The sequence below is a fragment of the Charadrius vociferus genome, unplaced genomic scaffold (assembly GCF_000708025.1).
Source record: "Charadrius vociferus isolate BGI_N301 unplaced genomic scaffold, ASM70802v2 scaffold325, whole genome shotgun sequence".
NCBI lineage: Eukaryota > Metazoa > Chordata > Aves > Charadriiformes > Charadriidae > Charadrius > Charadrius vociferus.
This window is the reverse complement of record NW_009648526.1, coordinates 1,065,324-1,082,488: the sequence shown is the minus strand read 5'-3', so window position 1 is coordinate 1,082,488 and position 17,165 is coordinate 1,065,324. Positions and strand designations below refer to the sequence as shown.

At 39.8% G+C, this 17,165-nt stretch overlaps 1 protein-coding gene across 2 annotated transcripts in view; it reads right to left on the bottom strand.

The window, feature by feature from the left end:
* Positions 1-2,829: 2,829 nt before the first annotated feature.
* Positions 2,830-17,165, bottom strand: part of MAPK6 (mitogen-activated protein kinase 6) — a 31,438-nt gene continuing 17,102 nt past the window's right edge. Inside the window, exons 2-6 of one of the 2 annotated variants that reach the window (XM_009885719.1) lie at positions 10,921-12,132; positions 10,037-10,181; positions 6,691-6,855; positions 5,841-6,042; positions 2,830-5,215 (exon numbers count right to left, since the gene is read on the bottom strand). In XM_009885719.1, coding sequence (XP_009884021.1) covers positions 4,117-5,215; positions 5,841-6,042; positions 6,691-6,855; positions 10,037-10,181; positions 10,921-11,475 — 2,166 coding nt within the window. In that variant the 5' untranslated portion in view covers positions 11,476-12,132 and the 3' untranslated portion in view covers positions 2,830-4,116. Of the gene's footprint in view, positions 5,216-5,840; positions 6,043-6,690; positions 6,856-10,036; positions 10,182-10,920; positions 12,133-17,165 lie in introns of those variants that run through there. The other variant, XM_009885718.1, reaches the window with a different exon arrangement.

Below are 17,165 nucleotides of genomic sequence, written 5' to 3'. Positions count from 1 at the left end.
CGTTCAGCTCAAGTCTGACGCAAACAGTGGCAGAACAACAAACAAGAATTTGCAGGATTTTGTAAGCCCTGAAATAATTCAAAGAACTGGGAACAAATTGGTTCAGGGCTGCTGTTGCTCAGGATTGCATCTTTGGAAGCATGAGGACAGTTTGCTGTTTAATTACTTGTAAAACCTAACTGAAGGCTTGACAAGCAGCTCCAAACCTCAGCAAGAGAAAAGCAATGCAAGTATAAATAATGGAAAGAAGACTTGTGAGAGGAGATTTAGTTAAAAAATGCTTTTCCCCTCTATCGATGCCCGGAAATAGTCCACACCACAGTGTGTCGCTGAATTCCTCAGGACCCTAAGCACAATTCTCTCTGTTTGGCCAGTAGGGTAGGGCATGAAAGTCCGCACTTGGCAAAACTTGCTACCTCTGACTATCAGAGAGTTTAGAAGGGGACAGGAAAAAAAACAGCAAAAAATAACTCCAGAGCAACATTAGTCCCATACGGAAGAAAAACTCTCCAGGAAGAAGCCTCTCCCCTGTAAAAAAAAGGCATTAAAAACCCATTGGTAAACTAACGCCTCCAGGCAATAAGCCAGACCAAAGGGAGAGTTTCAATGCCTGCACCAGGCACGCTCCTAAGGACCACTGCAGCACAGAAAAAGCAACAGCAAGGCGATGGGAAAACAAAGTAAATCAAGGCACACGCATTTCTCTGTAGGCAGGGCACTGGGTGCTGCAGATCTAGGCTGTCCTGCCGAGCGGGGCAGAGCCCACGCAGCAGCAGGGACTGCCCAGCTGTCCCAGTTCCCCGCTGGTTTGCAGAACTGGTGTCCAGCCGACAGCCCCAGCAGACCAGCTGAGCTCCAGGCAAAGACTAGCTAAGGCGCGCTGCTCCTGCTGTGACCATACCGTCAACAGCAGCGTGGGCAGTCCCATGGAAATAGCTGAGATTATATATCGCAACTCTTGATTAATTAAAATTAAATACAATAGTAAGAAAGTTAACTGACTATGACTGAGAACTCCTGCTGAGAAGAAACTATTCAGCATTGTGCCAGTTTGCAGTTACTAGATCTCATGTGATGACAGTACCAGTACCTCTGTCCTGGTCTGCTCAGCAAGGGTAAACATCACCTCTTCTAGCTGGTTAGATATACTTTAAAATGCTGCCTTTTAACCAAAGACCACATAGAGAAGAAAAGGTAATTTTAGATGATGTTTAACATCCTCATTTCTTATTTGCTTTGTTGTTAAATAAGGGTGTTCCATTTCACTTGGCAAGCACATTGGTATGAAGCAGTGGTCCCTTTATCTGGCTTAATAATTTAAACCTCTTCCATAATTTGTTTTTAAAGACTAGGTCACAGCCAAAGGGCTACACATGTAACTGTCTTTTTTTTTTTTTTTCCTCCTTGCAGGGATGGGCATGGCTGATAAGTGTGGGACAGAAACCACCTTCCACCCGCTGGGAACACCCCATGAGAGCCTGTGCTTTGCCAAGAGAGAACCCCACTCCATGCTCAGAGCATCTTCACTTTCTGGCAGTAGATTTCACTTTGCACAGTCCTTACAAAGCATTTTTACTTTCTTTAGTCGTCTCCACATAGAGAATTACTTCTACTTAACAAGCCAGACCACCCAGCTGTACCCTGCCGTGATGTGTGGAGGGGGCCCGGCAGGAGAGCAGGGTTCTACCGAAGCAGCCGGCAGTGCCAGTACAGCGTTGCTCCCCCAGCCCAAAGAGAAGGCAAAGGCAGTGAAGCACTGAGCTGGATTTAGGCTCCACACTTGACTCTCCCTTTTTGAGTGTAAAATGTTTCCCTTCTACCATTACAGGCTTCTTAAGTACCATTGAGTTTGATTGGTGTTCTTACAGGGAAAAAAAAAAAAAAAAAAAGACTTAATTTGCACACAATGTTTTGAAGCTGAATTTTGTTTCCAGTTTCTAAGCACTTCCCACCCACTGCTTTCATCCAATCTCTGAAAAAAAAAAAAAAAATCCACACCACTTCAAATGAGTCCCTCACCCAGGGGAGAGGGCAACCAGCCATTTCCCCCTCCCTGCAGCCCCACACATGCCCAACGACGTGGCTACCTAAGCATTGCCATATCGTACTAAGGACATACACACTGCCCCACCTCCCCCAGGGAGCCTTTTCTGCCATGCTGAAGGGGCAGCTCCTTTTTAGGTGAGTTGCAGCTGTACCACCTGCCAAAGGAGCAGGGGAGGAGGGATGGAAAAATTTGGAGGAACTAAGACACTGTCATGGAAAAAGTTGTAGGAGTTTGCCAAAAGATGTAGCTTTATTGTACAGCTAATTAGCTCCCTCAGGAATGGCTCTGACGGGAGGAACAGGAAGGGAAATACACACTGTTCTTAGGGCTTGCTGCAACAGAGACCCGATCTGCACATTTTGAAACATCCCGTATGAGGTACCTGGGTCCTGCTCCCGAAATTTCCTCGTGAAGGCGCTCCAGACACGTGCTTGGCTGAGACCCACACGATCACCTTTGCTCCAGGGTGCCTGCAACACGAAGGTGCTCACCATCAAAAATGGTTACTGACACTACTGTGCTGACACTACACTCACGCTTTCATAGCCATACCTTTACCCCAGATTTTCGTCAATACAGGTCATAGACACTGGGACAGAAGCACACTCCCGGCGTCTCCTTCCGGGGCGCTGCTGCCGGGGCAGACCACAAGACAGCTTCTCCTGCTTCCTTGAGCACCTTGCATTAGGGAGCGCAGGCAAGCAGGTCTGCCTTCACAGCGCTGCGCTACCGTAGCGGCTCTTTATCCGTCATTGTACAAAGCATCAGAAAAACAACAGGCATTTTTGCTGGCCATGTTTTTATTTGTTTTCCGTTTTAAACAGGGGAGCCAATGATACATCCAGTATTTCAAAAAATCAGAAGGTAAAACAAATTTTCAGAAGACCGAGATGCTACATGCTATATTTAACCTAATTTTATTCATGCTTGCTTTTGAGGGGGGGGTGGGAGCGGGACAGGAATCATTCAGTAAAAACATACAGTAAAAACAAAATGTCTCACCATATAGAACTTTAACCTACAGTAATGTTGTACCTTAATTATTTCCATGCACACAACTAACATTACAAAATTTTTTTAAAAATGAACACAATTAAGACTTCTAGGAGCGTTTGATAATAAAGCAATTCCTAATTTCTTTTGTAGAGATCAAGCACCTCCAATTACAAATTCCTATACACAGTGAGTGCTTTACTTGAAATGAAAACTAAAAAATGAAAATAAAAAATGTATTGGATAGCCTCAGAATAAGCCGATGTTAATATATATCCAGCTATGTAGGCAATAAAACCATAGTGCTAAACAAAAACTTTTATCTGAAAAGTAACTCAAAAATTAAGTTGACTTTCTATAATTACAGAAATATACTTATTTGCTAAAATAAATAAAAGTGCTGCATATTAACACTTCACTATAAAGAATGCATACCAGAACATTTATAAATATTGAATGATTTTCAATAAGAATAGCTACTGCAATAATGCTGGCTAAATAGAAGTGCATAATGAGAAGCACTATGGGTGGTTAATGTTTTGCCACATACTGCTGTTACCTTGAGGTAGATAACACATGCGTACCAAATTCTGCATTCATTTCAGTTGCTGCTGGTATCATGTGTCTAAGAAATGTGTACAGTATGAAAAACTCTAAAATACGCATGAATGAAAAAAACGTCTTGGGAAAAATAGATATTTTCATGCAATTATGTACAGTCTCACTGTGTAAATTTCAAGGCAAGGTTCTTTTTCTGCAAAACATGGACACTGTTTTACTGAGAGAATGTTTGTTTTTGTTTTTTTCTTGGTTTAGTGCATTTTTTGTTACCTCCTGCATTTTGCATTATTTTGCTCTATTCTTTAATTTTGTGTGCAAACGACATGCCAGTTTAAAAACAAAAGTAACTCATGTATAGAAAGTAATTCTGGATTGTAAAAACAATGGTAAACAGAAAACTAATGAAATCCATACCAAAATTACACCGTCTGATTCAAGTAAAAAAATTACTTACACTAGTAATAAAAAAAGACAAACACATCTCATGAATATAAAAGAAATGTCTGCTGAGTGTTTTAATTTAGATGTTTCAGAATGCTGCTGTACGTTTTGTGGGGAATTTGGGGAGATGATTTCATAGCAGAAGGCGTTAACGTGGCCTGTATTGATTTCAGTGGCGAACCAACAGGGCTGTGAAACTGAGGAATACCTATAGCCTCAAGCTGCTTGTTGAAGAGGAGTTCTCCACTGTTACTGAGAAAGCTCTCTTCTCTCTCCTTCTCCCCAAGCTTCCCCTCTTCTACTGGCTCAGGTTCTAGCATTTCAGCATCTTCTTTCTTACTAAAAAACTTGTCCAAATAACTGGTGTAAGTATTTTCTTTTTCGACTTGTTCATCTTTCCTTACTTCGCAACAAAACTGGTCTATGAGGAAGCACTCCTCCCCGCTACTTACAAACTGACTGTCCCAAGAAGTTTGGTACAGAGCTTCCAACTGTGCCAAATTAGCCATTCCTTTCTCCTGCTTCTCTCTGCTTACTGACTTCGATATTAATCCTTTCAACTCTATTTGAGACACTGAGCTATTCAAGTCATTTAATTTATCAACATCAGTAGACTCGTGTTGTAAACTAAGCTGAATGGTTTCTGCTATAAATGAATCAAAGTCAAATCCTTGATTCTTCTCCCTTTCTTTTTCAACAAGTTGCTGTGATGCTTCCTCAAGTGCTATCTGAGCTTTCACCAACCCATTCTTTTCACATTTAGACTTGCCTTTCTTATCAGACTTTTCTTTGCTCTGTTCCTTCCAGTTCGACAGATCTATAATAAGCTTGGGCTCATAGTAATGGTTAACTTCACTGTCTCGCCAAACTAAATTATCTAGGTATGAAGATGACCTCATTTTGTAATTACAAGTGTGACTACATTCCAGATCACAATACTTGTTTTCATGGTGATCTGAATACTGCCAGCAAGGCTCAGTAGAGAAGTGGGTGTCAAAGGCAGGATCCTCCAGATACTTTTCACGATCTCCATCCAAATATTTGCGAGGATCTACTTGCACTTCTTCCTCATCAGTAACATCAGAAAGAGCCCTTGGATCACGCTGAACTTCATCAGCTTCATAGTTATTATGAATAGGCCAGTCATGGTCTGAAAACTGACTTTCATGGTATCTGTAAAACAATTTCCTAAGTGTTAGAAGCTAAAACACAGTCTTCCAGCTCCCAAGACAGAGACAGTTAAGTTTAGAAATTCCCTTACAGAATAAAGGCAGTTCAACACAGAAAGTTTTTCCTCAATCCAATCGTGTACCTCTTCCAGGTTTTTAATTTAATCTGGCATAAAGTAATCCACATATGCACATCTGAAAGATTTAAGTCCAGAATTATGTATAATAGCTCACTCCATTTATAGAACTCTTCCTTAAAGTGTCTTTAACTGACTACCATAAATCCCTTCACTATTATATGAGCTACAAGACAATCATACTTAAAAAAACCCCAAAACTCTCTTCATTTAGAGTTTATTTTTTAGAGAAACATTTTGGGGAAAGAAGTAATGGAGAGATTGACTTTAGATTCTGCAGTCCTGAGTGCATCTCAGGAATGCATCAGCATATCCAAGTCAGTCTAATGAATTATAAACTCAACAACAATGCACTGCCTATAAGGGAAAAGTTTATTCTCGGGTCAACTTAAGAAGAAGAAACAGAAAAGGAAATTATGCCCATGAAGCAGCATTACTTCAAGCACACGACCATTCAGTTATGTTACATGCCCCAGTAAGTAATAAATTTACCTTTCCCAATTATAAATATGGCTGTGACTTTCATCCATCAGCAGAATATCATCAACCTCATCTTCAATGTGAAAAGGATGACTTGAAATAGGCTCATCCGTTGGAAAGGAATAAATGCTCATATAAGGATGGGACAAAGCTTCTTCTGCTGTCAATCGATCCATGGGACTAAACGTCAAAATTTGCTCCAGAAAGTCCAGCGCTGCAGAGAAAAAGTTATCATTAAATAGGAGAAAAACAGCATTTCAGACATCTAGAATTTAAGATTACAGTACAGTGCTTTGCTCTAGAGGTGTGCATTTGCTTAAAAGTAGCCACCTGTAAAGTATCAGCTACTGACACTGCAGTGCCAAACATGCATCCTGTAGCCATAGTAAAGGTAGGAGAGTAGAGGTCAAATCTAAAAATCAACAACAATTTAACTTAAAGCAGCAAAAAATACTAAGAGACAGAATGCTTTGAGCCAGATCAGTATCCACCAACAGCTATCAGGAGACACTCCTGTCAGTTCGGTTTGGGGACTTTCTTTTAAAAAGATCTGAAAGACAGTTGTTTTATACTGACTGCATTCCAATGTTCCCTTATATTTAGAAGGCCACTGTCTCAAAATAGAGCGATTCAACCAGTCTTCCAGTGCAAACAGCTCCACCAGAGACTCACAATTCTACTGCAAAAATGACCAAGTAGCTACCAAGCAAATTGTTTCTTATTACAGCAGAAGACAATCCTTCTTCACAGAATGCACAGATGCCTGTAACTGAAATTTGCTTTTAACAATCACACACATTGTTGTTCACTATTTTATGATTTTGAAATACATGAAGTATTTTTTTCTGAATTACTTACTTACCTTCAGGACTGATGCCTGGAAGCAACTGAGTTAAAGGTTTGTGTGGCTCAGTCATATCGTTTCTAATGTAAACTGGAATTACATTGAGAAGCTCCTGACGGTCCTCCTCATGTACAACAGGAATTGATTCTAGAATCAACTGCATCTGTTCAAGTTCATGTGCACCTAAGCACCAAGAGAAAACACAAGCCATTTCAACTTCAAACACTTCTGATCCCTGCATGTGAAAGGCATGTCAAAATTTTGTGCTCTGAGCAGCTATTTTCAGTAGACAACTTATCTCTTACAACAGAGGAAAGGCTGAAGTTCTAAATTTGAATGATAATAAATCTGAAGAGCTCTCAAAAACACCGTAGCATATGGAGAACTACAGAGCTGCTACACACAGATAAAGCGACCTAACCTTAAGCTTTTGCAAGGATGTTTTCACCGTGGATGAGGTACTCTACAGCAACACTCTATCTTTTTGTTATATACTATATACTGCAATCCTCCCCTTTCAACTGATCCACCTAATGAATTCAATACTTGACCTCACTTTGAATTATATGTCCCTTATTAATAAAAACAGTAGTGGTTTAGCTCAGCAAGAGATCTTGCAGGCCACAACCATTTGCATTAATATTCTACTCTGAAACCCTGTATTACTGTCAGGTGCAAGACAAAAATCACCTGCCAGTAAAGCAGTGTAATCTCGTTTAACAAAGAAAAACTCACAAAACAACAAAACAAAAGAAGTACTGTATTATGATTGAAATTATAGTGCACTTTTAGCACTATCTGAAGTTTCCCTGGGTAAAGAACTGTAAGGGCCCATACAGCAGGTGAATTTTGAATGGCATCTATATTCAGTACCAGTGTTAAAGTTGGAGTACCCAGAAATACAGCTTGTCTACCTCAATTTATTGCTTAGCTCCAAGAAGCATGTAGCACCCCAGAGATTCAACTAGGAGATGAAACTATATAGGATTATTTGCATGCCAGTGTTTCACCAAGCAGCTCTAGGCAATCATCAACGATACTGATGCATGTGACATTAAACACAAAAATAAATGGGGCCAGAAAGAGATTGTAGCATCTCATAATCTACACACTATCAGTACACTTCAGCAGTTTGCACGGCAGCCTGCACTGGACATCCCACCACACATCTGCCAGAGGACTTAAAGAAAAGCTGAGGCAAAGTCACTACAGAAAATTCCAAGACCTACATTCCCCAAGTGAATCAGTACGGCCTCTTGTTAACTTATTCGCTGGATGGAAAAAGCCGTTTTGCCCTCCTACTTCAGACTACTACAAACTGCTCGATATAAGCTATCAGATGTTACACTAATTTGCTGGAAAACAGATTCTACTGTATCATTATTTCCATCCTACAAATTAATCAGCTTTCTTTCCACTACAAGTGAAACAAGCATTTTAGAATATTCATTTAGAAGGAAGAATTACATAAACTGCTTGAGCAGCTATTGAATTTCTCTGCCTCTACTTCCCTTCCCTCCCTCATCTCAGGTATTCTGCAATTTTAATCTGCATTTTTCCTTCCCATTCCCATCAGCTTTCCAGACAGCAAGATTCCCAAGGGACGGTTCAGAAGTAGACAGGAAGTTGCAAGTTAATCAAATCAAGCCATCCAAACAGCTTTGCAAAAGAATTTTATGCAGAGTTTCAGGACAGGCTAACTGTCATATCTCCAACCATTTTCCCTTTCCAAATGCAAGATGTTAAGAAGTCCACTCTTTAGATCAGAAAACTATGGCAGTGCTAAATTATCAGAGGGACACATCCAGATCTAAAAATACTTTTCTAGGTATCTATACAATGCAATTAGGGCACATAAATGAGCCCATAAACTTAGGATTTTGGTTACTAACACTGAGTTTAAAATATTATTATTAATAATAATAATCCAACTCCCTACACAAATATTAGACCAATGAAAACTTTTGACAAATAGCAATGCTACTCAAAAAAAAAAAGCCAAAATGCTAGCAGTTGTAATCAATCTGTGCTGAATGCGGAAATCCACAGACTTTCTCCCACTATTTTACTATTTTCCAGTAGAAGTGCTTGATGCAGTGGAAGCCAAATAAATATCTTACCAGCTGAGCAATTAATACACTGGGGACATTACTCCAATAGTTAGTAACTCAGCAACTCACTGCAAGTTAGGAAAAGCCTCTTCACATATTAATTGCCTATTTCTATAAAATAATGATTTCAAGGTGACAGTACTCCATTAATAATACTTAATGGGAAAACGCTCTTAATTTCATTACCTTGATGTACAAAGCTAAGAATTACTGCAGAGGTGTGCTTTTTAGTCCACGTGTATCTAAAGGAACGTGAATGCTGAAATGCAAGCTCAGTTCTTAGAGGTTTCATCTGTATCACCCCAGTAATTTAGACCAACAGAAGCAAATCCAAGAGCGAGCCTGAATGAGACAGCTGCTGCTGAGGCCCCAGGGTGCACACAAAATAAGCATTTCAGGGGTTTACTTGAGACTAGCTCATCTGCTCCCATGGACTGAATGCCTATCAGCAGGTGGAGCACATCGGGTGATCTCCTACAGTGCAAATGGCTATTTCATTTTATCTAAAGAGACTCTAGGTTGTGCACTGAGCTAAGTCAGCAATGTGGTACAGGATGGCCATCAAGAGATATGCTTCACAAATTTGCCGCTGATCCTAACCAAAACACTGATGCAGATGCACATAATGACACCAGACATTGCTTCCTATCTTACCAGAAACATTTGGAGGTTACACACTTCCTTGGTATGCCACACTAAATTTTAGATCTTAAGAGTCCTCCCTATACCACTGAAACAAAGGTCAGGTCAGTCTGTAGATGACAAAAATAATGGGAATAGGGAAAAAAGGGCTACTCTTTCATAACATTAAATATAGAGAACCAAGAAGTGATTAGGTTGGCTATATTAAAAAAAAAAATCTTTATGAATATGATACTCATGGCATTTGCAATCCTCAAATATTCCCTGGATACATCAATTCACTAAAATACATGTATTTAGAACGCTTCTTAGGCCTCCAATAAATTTAGTTTAACCTAATTACAGACAGATTTACCATATATGCAGGTACTAAATTAAATTGTGATATTTATCTAAATACACACTGGTACAAGTAACAAAATAAAACATACTCTGAGTTACAAGTACATCGATTCACAGTTTGCTTATATAACTGCATAATAATATAGCATACCCTGATAGTCAATGACTATTGATACTAGCCATGAGAAGCAACGTTTCATTAGGGAGATAATTAAGCAGTACCACTCCTTTTAGGAATACACACACACACACACTTTCATCCTACCCACCTGCAAAGAGGGTTTTCCCAGTCAGCATTTCAGCAAAGATGCAACCTGCAGCCCACATGTCAATGGCTTTAGTGTAGTTGTTAGGAGAAAGCAAAAGACGGGGCGATCTGTACCATTTAGTAACCAATCCTTCAGAAAGATGGCCCTAATGAAGTTAATTAAAAAAAAAAAAAAAACACACAGAAAAAAAGCTTACTTAGATTTTTAAGAGATATGATTTTTTAATTACTGGTTTCTTATTTTTTAATGCACTACTACTAGATTTTTTGGTCTTAAGATCATAGGGATAGTACCATATGTCCCCTACCATGCACTTCTACTTTTTAAAATGGAACAGCAGTATCTTTATGAGTTAACAGCAACAATATAGAAGAGACTATTTATTAGTCAAATGAGGTACTGCAGCAAAACTTTCTTATACTCAGATCCCAAATAAATGCAAAGATAATAATGAACTCTTGTGAAACATCATCTAAACCAGGAAGACAGAATCTCTACATCAATCCCAAGAAGCCACACTTGCACACTATGAATGCACTACTTACAAACTTATCTAAGGCTTCTATAGTTATGCCTCTAAACGTTGCTCTTGATCTCAGGTTCTGTATTCACTGTTAAAGATCTGCTTTTCTGCAGAACACACCTAGTGGAAAAAGGTTTTATTTTATCCTTGCAGCAGTCCTATCTGAGACAAAACATGCCATCCAGAGATGTGTTTTACTCTACTTGCAAGCATTGCAGATGTACTGTGTGATTCCCAATTGATATCCCACTGCTAATGAGGCCTTCCACAGACTATCTACCTCTGTGAAAGGGAGAAAGATGCTATTTTAAGAAGTCATGGTTGTCAGTGTATCACTTAAATATTCCCACTTTTCACATACCTTGTGGGAATAATGAGGATCCATGATTCGCGCAAGACCGAAGTCACCAATCTTCAGCACCAAGTCTTCAGTATTAATGAAAAGATTAGCTGGTTTGAGATCTCTATGCAGAACATTTGCAGAGTGAATATACTTGAGCCCACGTAGCAGCTGGTACATGAAAAGTCTGGCATGATCTTCCAGTAAAGGGCCTTGCTCTAGCAGATTAGCCAGATCTGTCTCCATGTATTCCTGGACAATGTAAACACAGTTCAATTCTGTAAGGGAGCCCACGTCATCTGTCAACTGGCTTCCACTAGGACCAAGAATTTCAAATACTTTGACAATGTTATCGTGGTCAAGTCTTCTAATAATTTTGATCTCACGTAGAGCATGTTTAACACTCTGGGGATCTGTAAGGACAATTTTCTTGACAGCCACTCTTTTGTCACAGTCATTATCGACAGCAGAAAAAACTAAGCCATTTCCACCACAGCCCAGTGGTTTTAAGTCCATATACCGAGAGCCCAGATCAAAACCATGAATGTTCATGAGACTTTCAAATTTTTCTGCCATTTTAAAATTCTTTAAGTTTCTTTTTCCTCAAACTACTAAGCTTCTGTAAACACGCGGAGACACTTCCACTGGTATCTGAAGGAAAGGTCTTACGGAAAGGGAGAAGAAACACTTGGCTTCGACTGCAAGATGGTTTCTTGACACTCTCATTTCATTATGAGCCAGCCAGGCCTGTTGTGTCCCCTTGAATTTAGAGCCCGTAAGCTCTAGAACTCAAACCAAGCATAAGATAGAAAGATTGCAGCATTCATAGTTCAAGAAAGGTGCAGCATTTCTGCAGACATTAAAGAAAATACTCACAAGAAACTCAAACGGAATGAAATGACATACTATGCACTCAGCTCTACTGTGCTAAACTGGTTAACATTTAACAAAAATGTGAATAAATATGCACATAATAGGCTTCTATTAACATCCTCCTCCTCACAGTGCAGATACATTCAGTGTTGGACTGGTCCTGAGCAGCGTCATTCTATGGTGCTGGTAAGCACTATTTTGTTTTCCTTCTTCCTCCTTTTTCTCTCCTTTGTTTACAGTCTAGTTAAACGGGAAACTGGCAGCTCTTGATTTACAAAAGATGCCTTCTGTTAATGATCAGGTGGCTCCAGCTCACCACAATCACAATCAAAGCTACCATCCATTTTACTCCGTGACAACCTGAAAAGGAGAGAAAAATACATCAGTATTCCAGTACATACAGAAGCCTTTCTCCTCCCCAAGTCCTTAAGTTGTCCTAAATATACAACTTATTTAGCATCCAATGACAAATTAAGAAACCATCACAAAAGCTAAACTAACTAGAAATTACATATATTTTTCATACTCATGGAGGAAAACTGACGGTAATCACCAACCACTATTTCTAAACATATATTGTGAAAGTTTTAGATATAACCTATTGACAATAAAAGGCACACAATGAAAAATCCTACTGAATCTCAATAAAGAAGGGAATATCACAGAAAAGTTGATAATTCTCCAACACAGTTGTTAAGAGACAAGCCAGAAACAATCATATCCTGCACCTCAGTCACCAAATTTCGGAATAATTCTTTTACTCAAAGACAAAACCAGGGTTTTAAGTATTTCACCATAATCAGAGATAACTGGGTACTGTTGACACGAAAAGGCTAAGCTTTGTGCACTCCTGGTATTTATTGACTTTCCAGAATATACAGCCACATCCAATGCCACTTATAAAGCTTAAATCCTCATGATATTGGATAAAGTTTACTAACATCTCAAATCATAATTTTGCCTCTATAGATTCATTGCTACCAGAATCATGCCTACATATTAGACAAATATTACGACTTTATCCATTACTTCTACACTTACCCAACCCATATTACAGAGAAAAACTAACAGCGAGTACATTTTACACAGTAACTGATATATTCTATAACCGCTTCCCCATACATATGGGCACTTTCAGACATCATTTATTTTTTAGTAGTCTAATGAACGCAACTACTATTTATGAAAACAAAAGTTGTAATTTTCTCAGTAAGCTTCCCTGTCTGCAGCAGCAGAATGCAGTCATAAAGACCACATGTTGCATTTTTGCACAACATCCTCATTTCTTTTAAAAGCTCAAAGATGCCACAAAGAGAAGAGTCAAGGGTGTACCTTACACAGTGTGGTAAGGTTTGGGCAATTCCATTACAAGTTACTTGTATGCTCTTCCCCAACAACTATAGGTCACATCAAACCACTAAATGTCTTCTGTTTGATCTTAGATTAACACATTTCAGCTCTTCACCTAGCGCTCTAAATACATGTAAAGTCCTCCAAACTATCTTGACACTTCAGAATTAATTGTAGGACCGTTTTGCCTTAAAACTCTGCTAGCACTTCAGTGGGACACTGGGGACCAAGCAAAACAGGTCTCCCCACTCCTAACAGGGCAGCAAGGCCAGCTGACAAATTAACGTATCCTAAAATAACAACCTCAATTCACTAATCAAAATTGCATAGACAAAAAAAAAGAATAATAAAGAAAGGCACACTGGCAAACAGAAACAAGAGTGTTTCAAGACATTTAAATATTACCATTCCTCAGTCTCAAGGCTGACTGCCACCAGGACGCAGAGCCCCAGTGCCCCGGCTCGCTCCCTCCTGCCGTACACCAGCTCTCTCCAGGTATTCGTACAGCCAGGTGACGAACACAGGCAAGGAGAATGGAACGCATACTATTATCCTCTGCCAGGTTTTTCTTTTTAAATAAAGATCACCGAGTGTAGTACTTCCACATTGAACAGTGTTGAGCTGGCCACCACTGATGTGGTATAGTACCCTGCCAGAAGGGTGATCTTCGGAGCTTTCTTTACTCAACACGTATAACCACTGTCTTGAGATTCCTCTCTTGACATACTGCCAAGAGTACTAGTTTTAGATAGCGTTTTACAAGGGTTATTATAACCTTTGTACAAACACAATGAAGTAACAGTTACTTTTCCCAAAACTATCTTGAATTTATATCTGTATTAAGACATCAGCGTGAGGACCCTTCTTATAATACCCATGAATTTAATTAAAGAACAAATATAAATTTTATCCTAGAGTTAATCAGGACAGCATCAGTGATTATCCAACTATTTGTTCACAATTACAAAAAACAGAAGTCTAGCCTCTTGGTTTTTAACTTTTTTTAAAACCTAAAAACATTCACATGCACCACTTTCCGGTTCAAGCATTCTGAGCTGCTGCCTGCAAAAAAGTTTACATCGCCCCAGACCGTTATCCTTTCATTTCCCACCCCCCAAAAAGCTGCAATGAAAATTCATTTTTGTAGCTTATCCTCACACTTTAAGTTTCATGTTAACCCAAGGTCCAAGGCCTCTGTTCAAACACGCTGCAGTAAGCTGTATTTTATATCCTTGGGACCATCTAAGCCCAGTTGTATTCTTCCCCATAATTAGGCCTATTGTTTCAAATTGCTGATGTCTTCAATATGCAGCCATACCAAATCGGTTTGCACCAGCTGGGTGACACATCTGGAACCTCTCTTTTAGCTGGTTCCATTAAACAACTCAGATCTTACCCCTTACCACCATGACTAAATGAAGGCGGCAGCAGTACTGACATTACTGCTTCAAGGAAAAAGGGAGTTGTGGCCCACTTGCTCACTGAAGTAAGAGCCCTAAAATTTTCATTCTGTGTCCCTAAAATTATGCATTTTTAATCATCAGTTTATACTATACCCTTCCACCAGGTGACCACTAATTGCAACGTTTTCAAAAGGTATGTAATGATTTTCAAAATCAGAGTGATTTAGCTAAGAAAGCAAATAGCGACATAAGCATAAGCAACCCATTGCAGCCTTCAATTTGACCTGATCCTGCTGCAAATTTCCTATGTAACTATGAGCGAATGACAATCCCAATGCCACAAAAAGCAGTGCCCAGCTATCATTCAAAACCGGATCTAGTCCTAGGAAGCAGCCTATCTATCAAACAGATACAGTAGCTCACATGAGCACGGTGAGGACAATTAGACATTGTCATAGCAAAAATGCCCCACTATTAAAACAAATTAAATTAAAATTCAGTAATAGAGAGTGATCTTTCGTTTACCTCCCCTGAAAATTCTACTTTGGAAACATAACAGATGACAACGCTGTAGCAGGTTCATATATCCTTATCTAAAAAAAATGCTTCTATGTCCACGCATTACCGACTGTCACATTAAAGATGTACTTCTCTCATCATGCCAGTTCAATCTCTCACCTAGCGCAGCCCTTTGCTGACATGCTGCAGCCCCGTCGCTGCCATCGCCCGTCAGCTGGCCCCTCTGCCAGGGCCGAAGCCCCCAGAGCATCGCTGGTGCCAGGGGGGCAGCCAAACTTGTTTCCCCATCCACAAGTCAACAGCAAACAGACAATTAAGACAAGTAGTCCTGTGGACCAGAAGCACATAGGAGGGATGGAAGGTAAAAAGTTAACCCCAAACTTTCTTTCACTCTGACTAAGATAATAATTAGTTAAAGGGCAACCAATTAAACGAAAGCGAGGCTTTTCTCAAGCTAAAATGAGCTCAAAGTAACAAATTGTTTTCTTTTCATTTCATGGTCATTTTCAACTTTGGAAAATAATGAGATGGGGTTTTTAAAACACTAATACTTACAGAGTGACACCAACATCTGTTAAGTTTATACATTTTCAGTTTCAATGAAAGTCATAACCACCAGTCCAATGGACTGTCTTGAAAATGCACACTAATAAACAAAAAAGACAAATTCCTCTTCAGTTGCATAACATGCTCTAACCACTTAAAACACATGATGGACTGTAATATAAGAAAAGGGGTGTGTATCACCCCAATTTGTGCTGAACAGTCTATTCACACAGGCACTGATGTTTTCATTTAGGCGAACTGTCACCTTTCCAAGACTACCATTTTTTTTTTTAAGTGGTACTTTTATGCCTTCCTCCCACAAAGTTTAAAGAGGGAAACACAAAGATACTAGTTTCCTAAGTGGTTTACAACTATGCTTTTAAAACAGATCAGTTCTCGGGTGAGGGCAACAGAAGTGACCCACAGAAAGGCTGTCGGCTTTGAAATTATTCCTAGTGCTGGCAGACATCGCCACGCACCACCAGCTTCATGCATTATGCAAGCGGCCCCTTCAATTCGTGCTCAACTTCTGCACGTGGATTTATCACAGTTTTCAGGAAACAGGATGTGCACTGAAACACAGTCAAGTATAAGACGTTTACTTTTTCAGAAATACAAATAAGAAGGAAAGATACCAGTTAATTTGATTATGCAGACCACATAATGATCAAATCGTTACTCACAGGAGAAAGACCAAGAATGACTAATGACATATTATACAACCTGCTAAGTACTATCCCTTTGACTATAAAAATACGGGGCACAGAAGTATTTTTTTTAGATCAGCCACGTTGCAGTCAGTAGGCAGAGTGAGTCATCGTCCAACTCACGAAACTGCCGCTTTTCTAAAGCCTCCTACTTGCTCCCCACTCTGTTTAGGGAACTCTGCGCTGGCAGTCAGCAAATGTTACTATTAGTTTATAAATCTTCTGAAGGATCCGTAAAATCACACAAAAATCCACCGTGTTTTTCCTGTACCATAAACAAAAGCGGTTCGGTCCTCCCTTGGGATAATTCAATGAAAGCTCACCACTGAAGAAGCCTACCACCAGCTAACCACAGCCTTCGGCACCCCGGCAGATCTGCTACCCTCGGCCGTTCCACTGAACACTTAACCAGTCAAGAGTGAATTAAAGATAAGGACCACACAAGCAAGGGCTGAGCCTCAGCGAGAAGCTGAAATGAAAAGTTCCCATTTTAGCTTTAAAGCACGCATTTTCCGAACCCGATTGCCAAATCGAGATCTACCTCTATTTTCAGCCACTGCTTTCCGGAATTTGTAACGGGTTTATAAACACATGCCAACACAGTGTTGTTTTTATACACACACATACATATTCATATATATACGAAAACAAGCTTGTTAGAAACAGTGCTTTTGTCAACGTTTGCACCGGCCATATGACAACGCACCAACCACCGTTTCTTTTTCCAGAGCACAATTAACTTCGCCGTTGCCAGGCCGAGCCAAAACGGCACTGAATTAGCCAGGCAAAAAAAAAGAAAAGGAAAAGAGAGATGTTCACCATTGCGGAGCCAAGCGGGAGCATCCCGCCCGCCCAGCCCCGGGGCCTG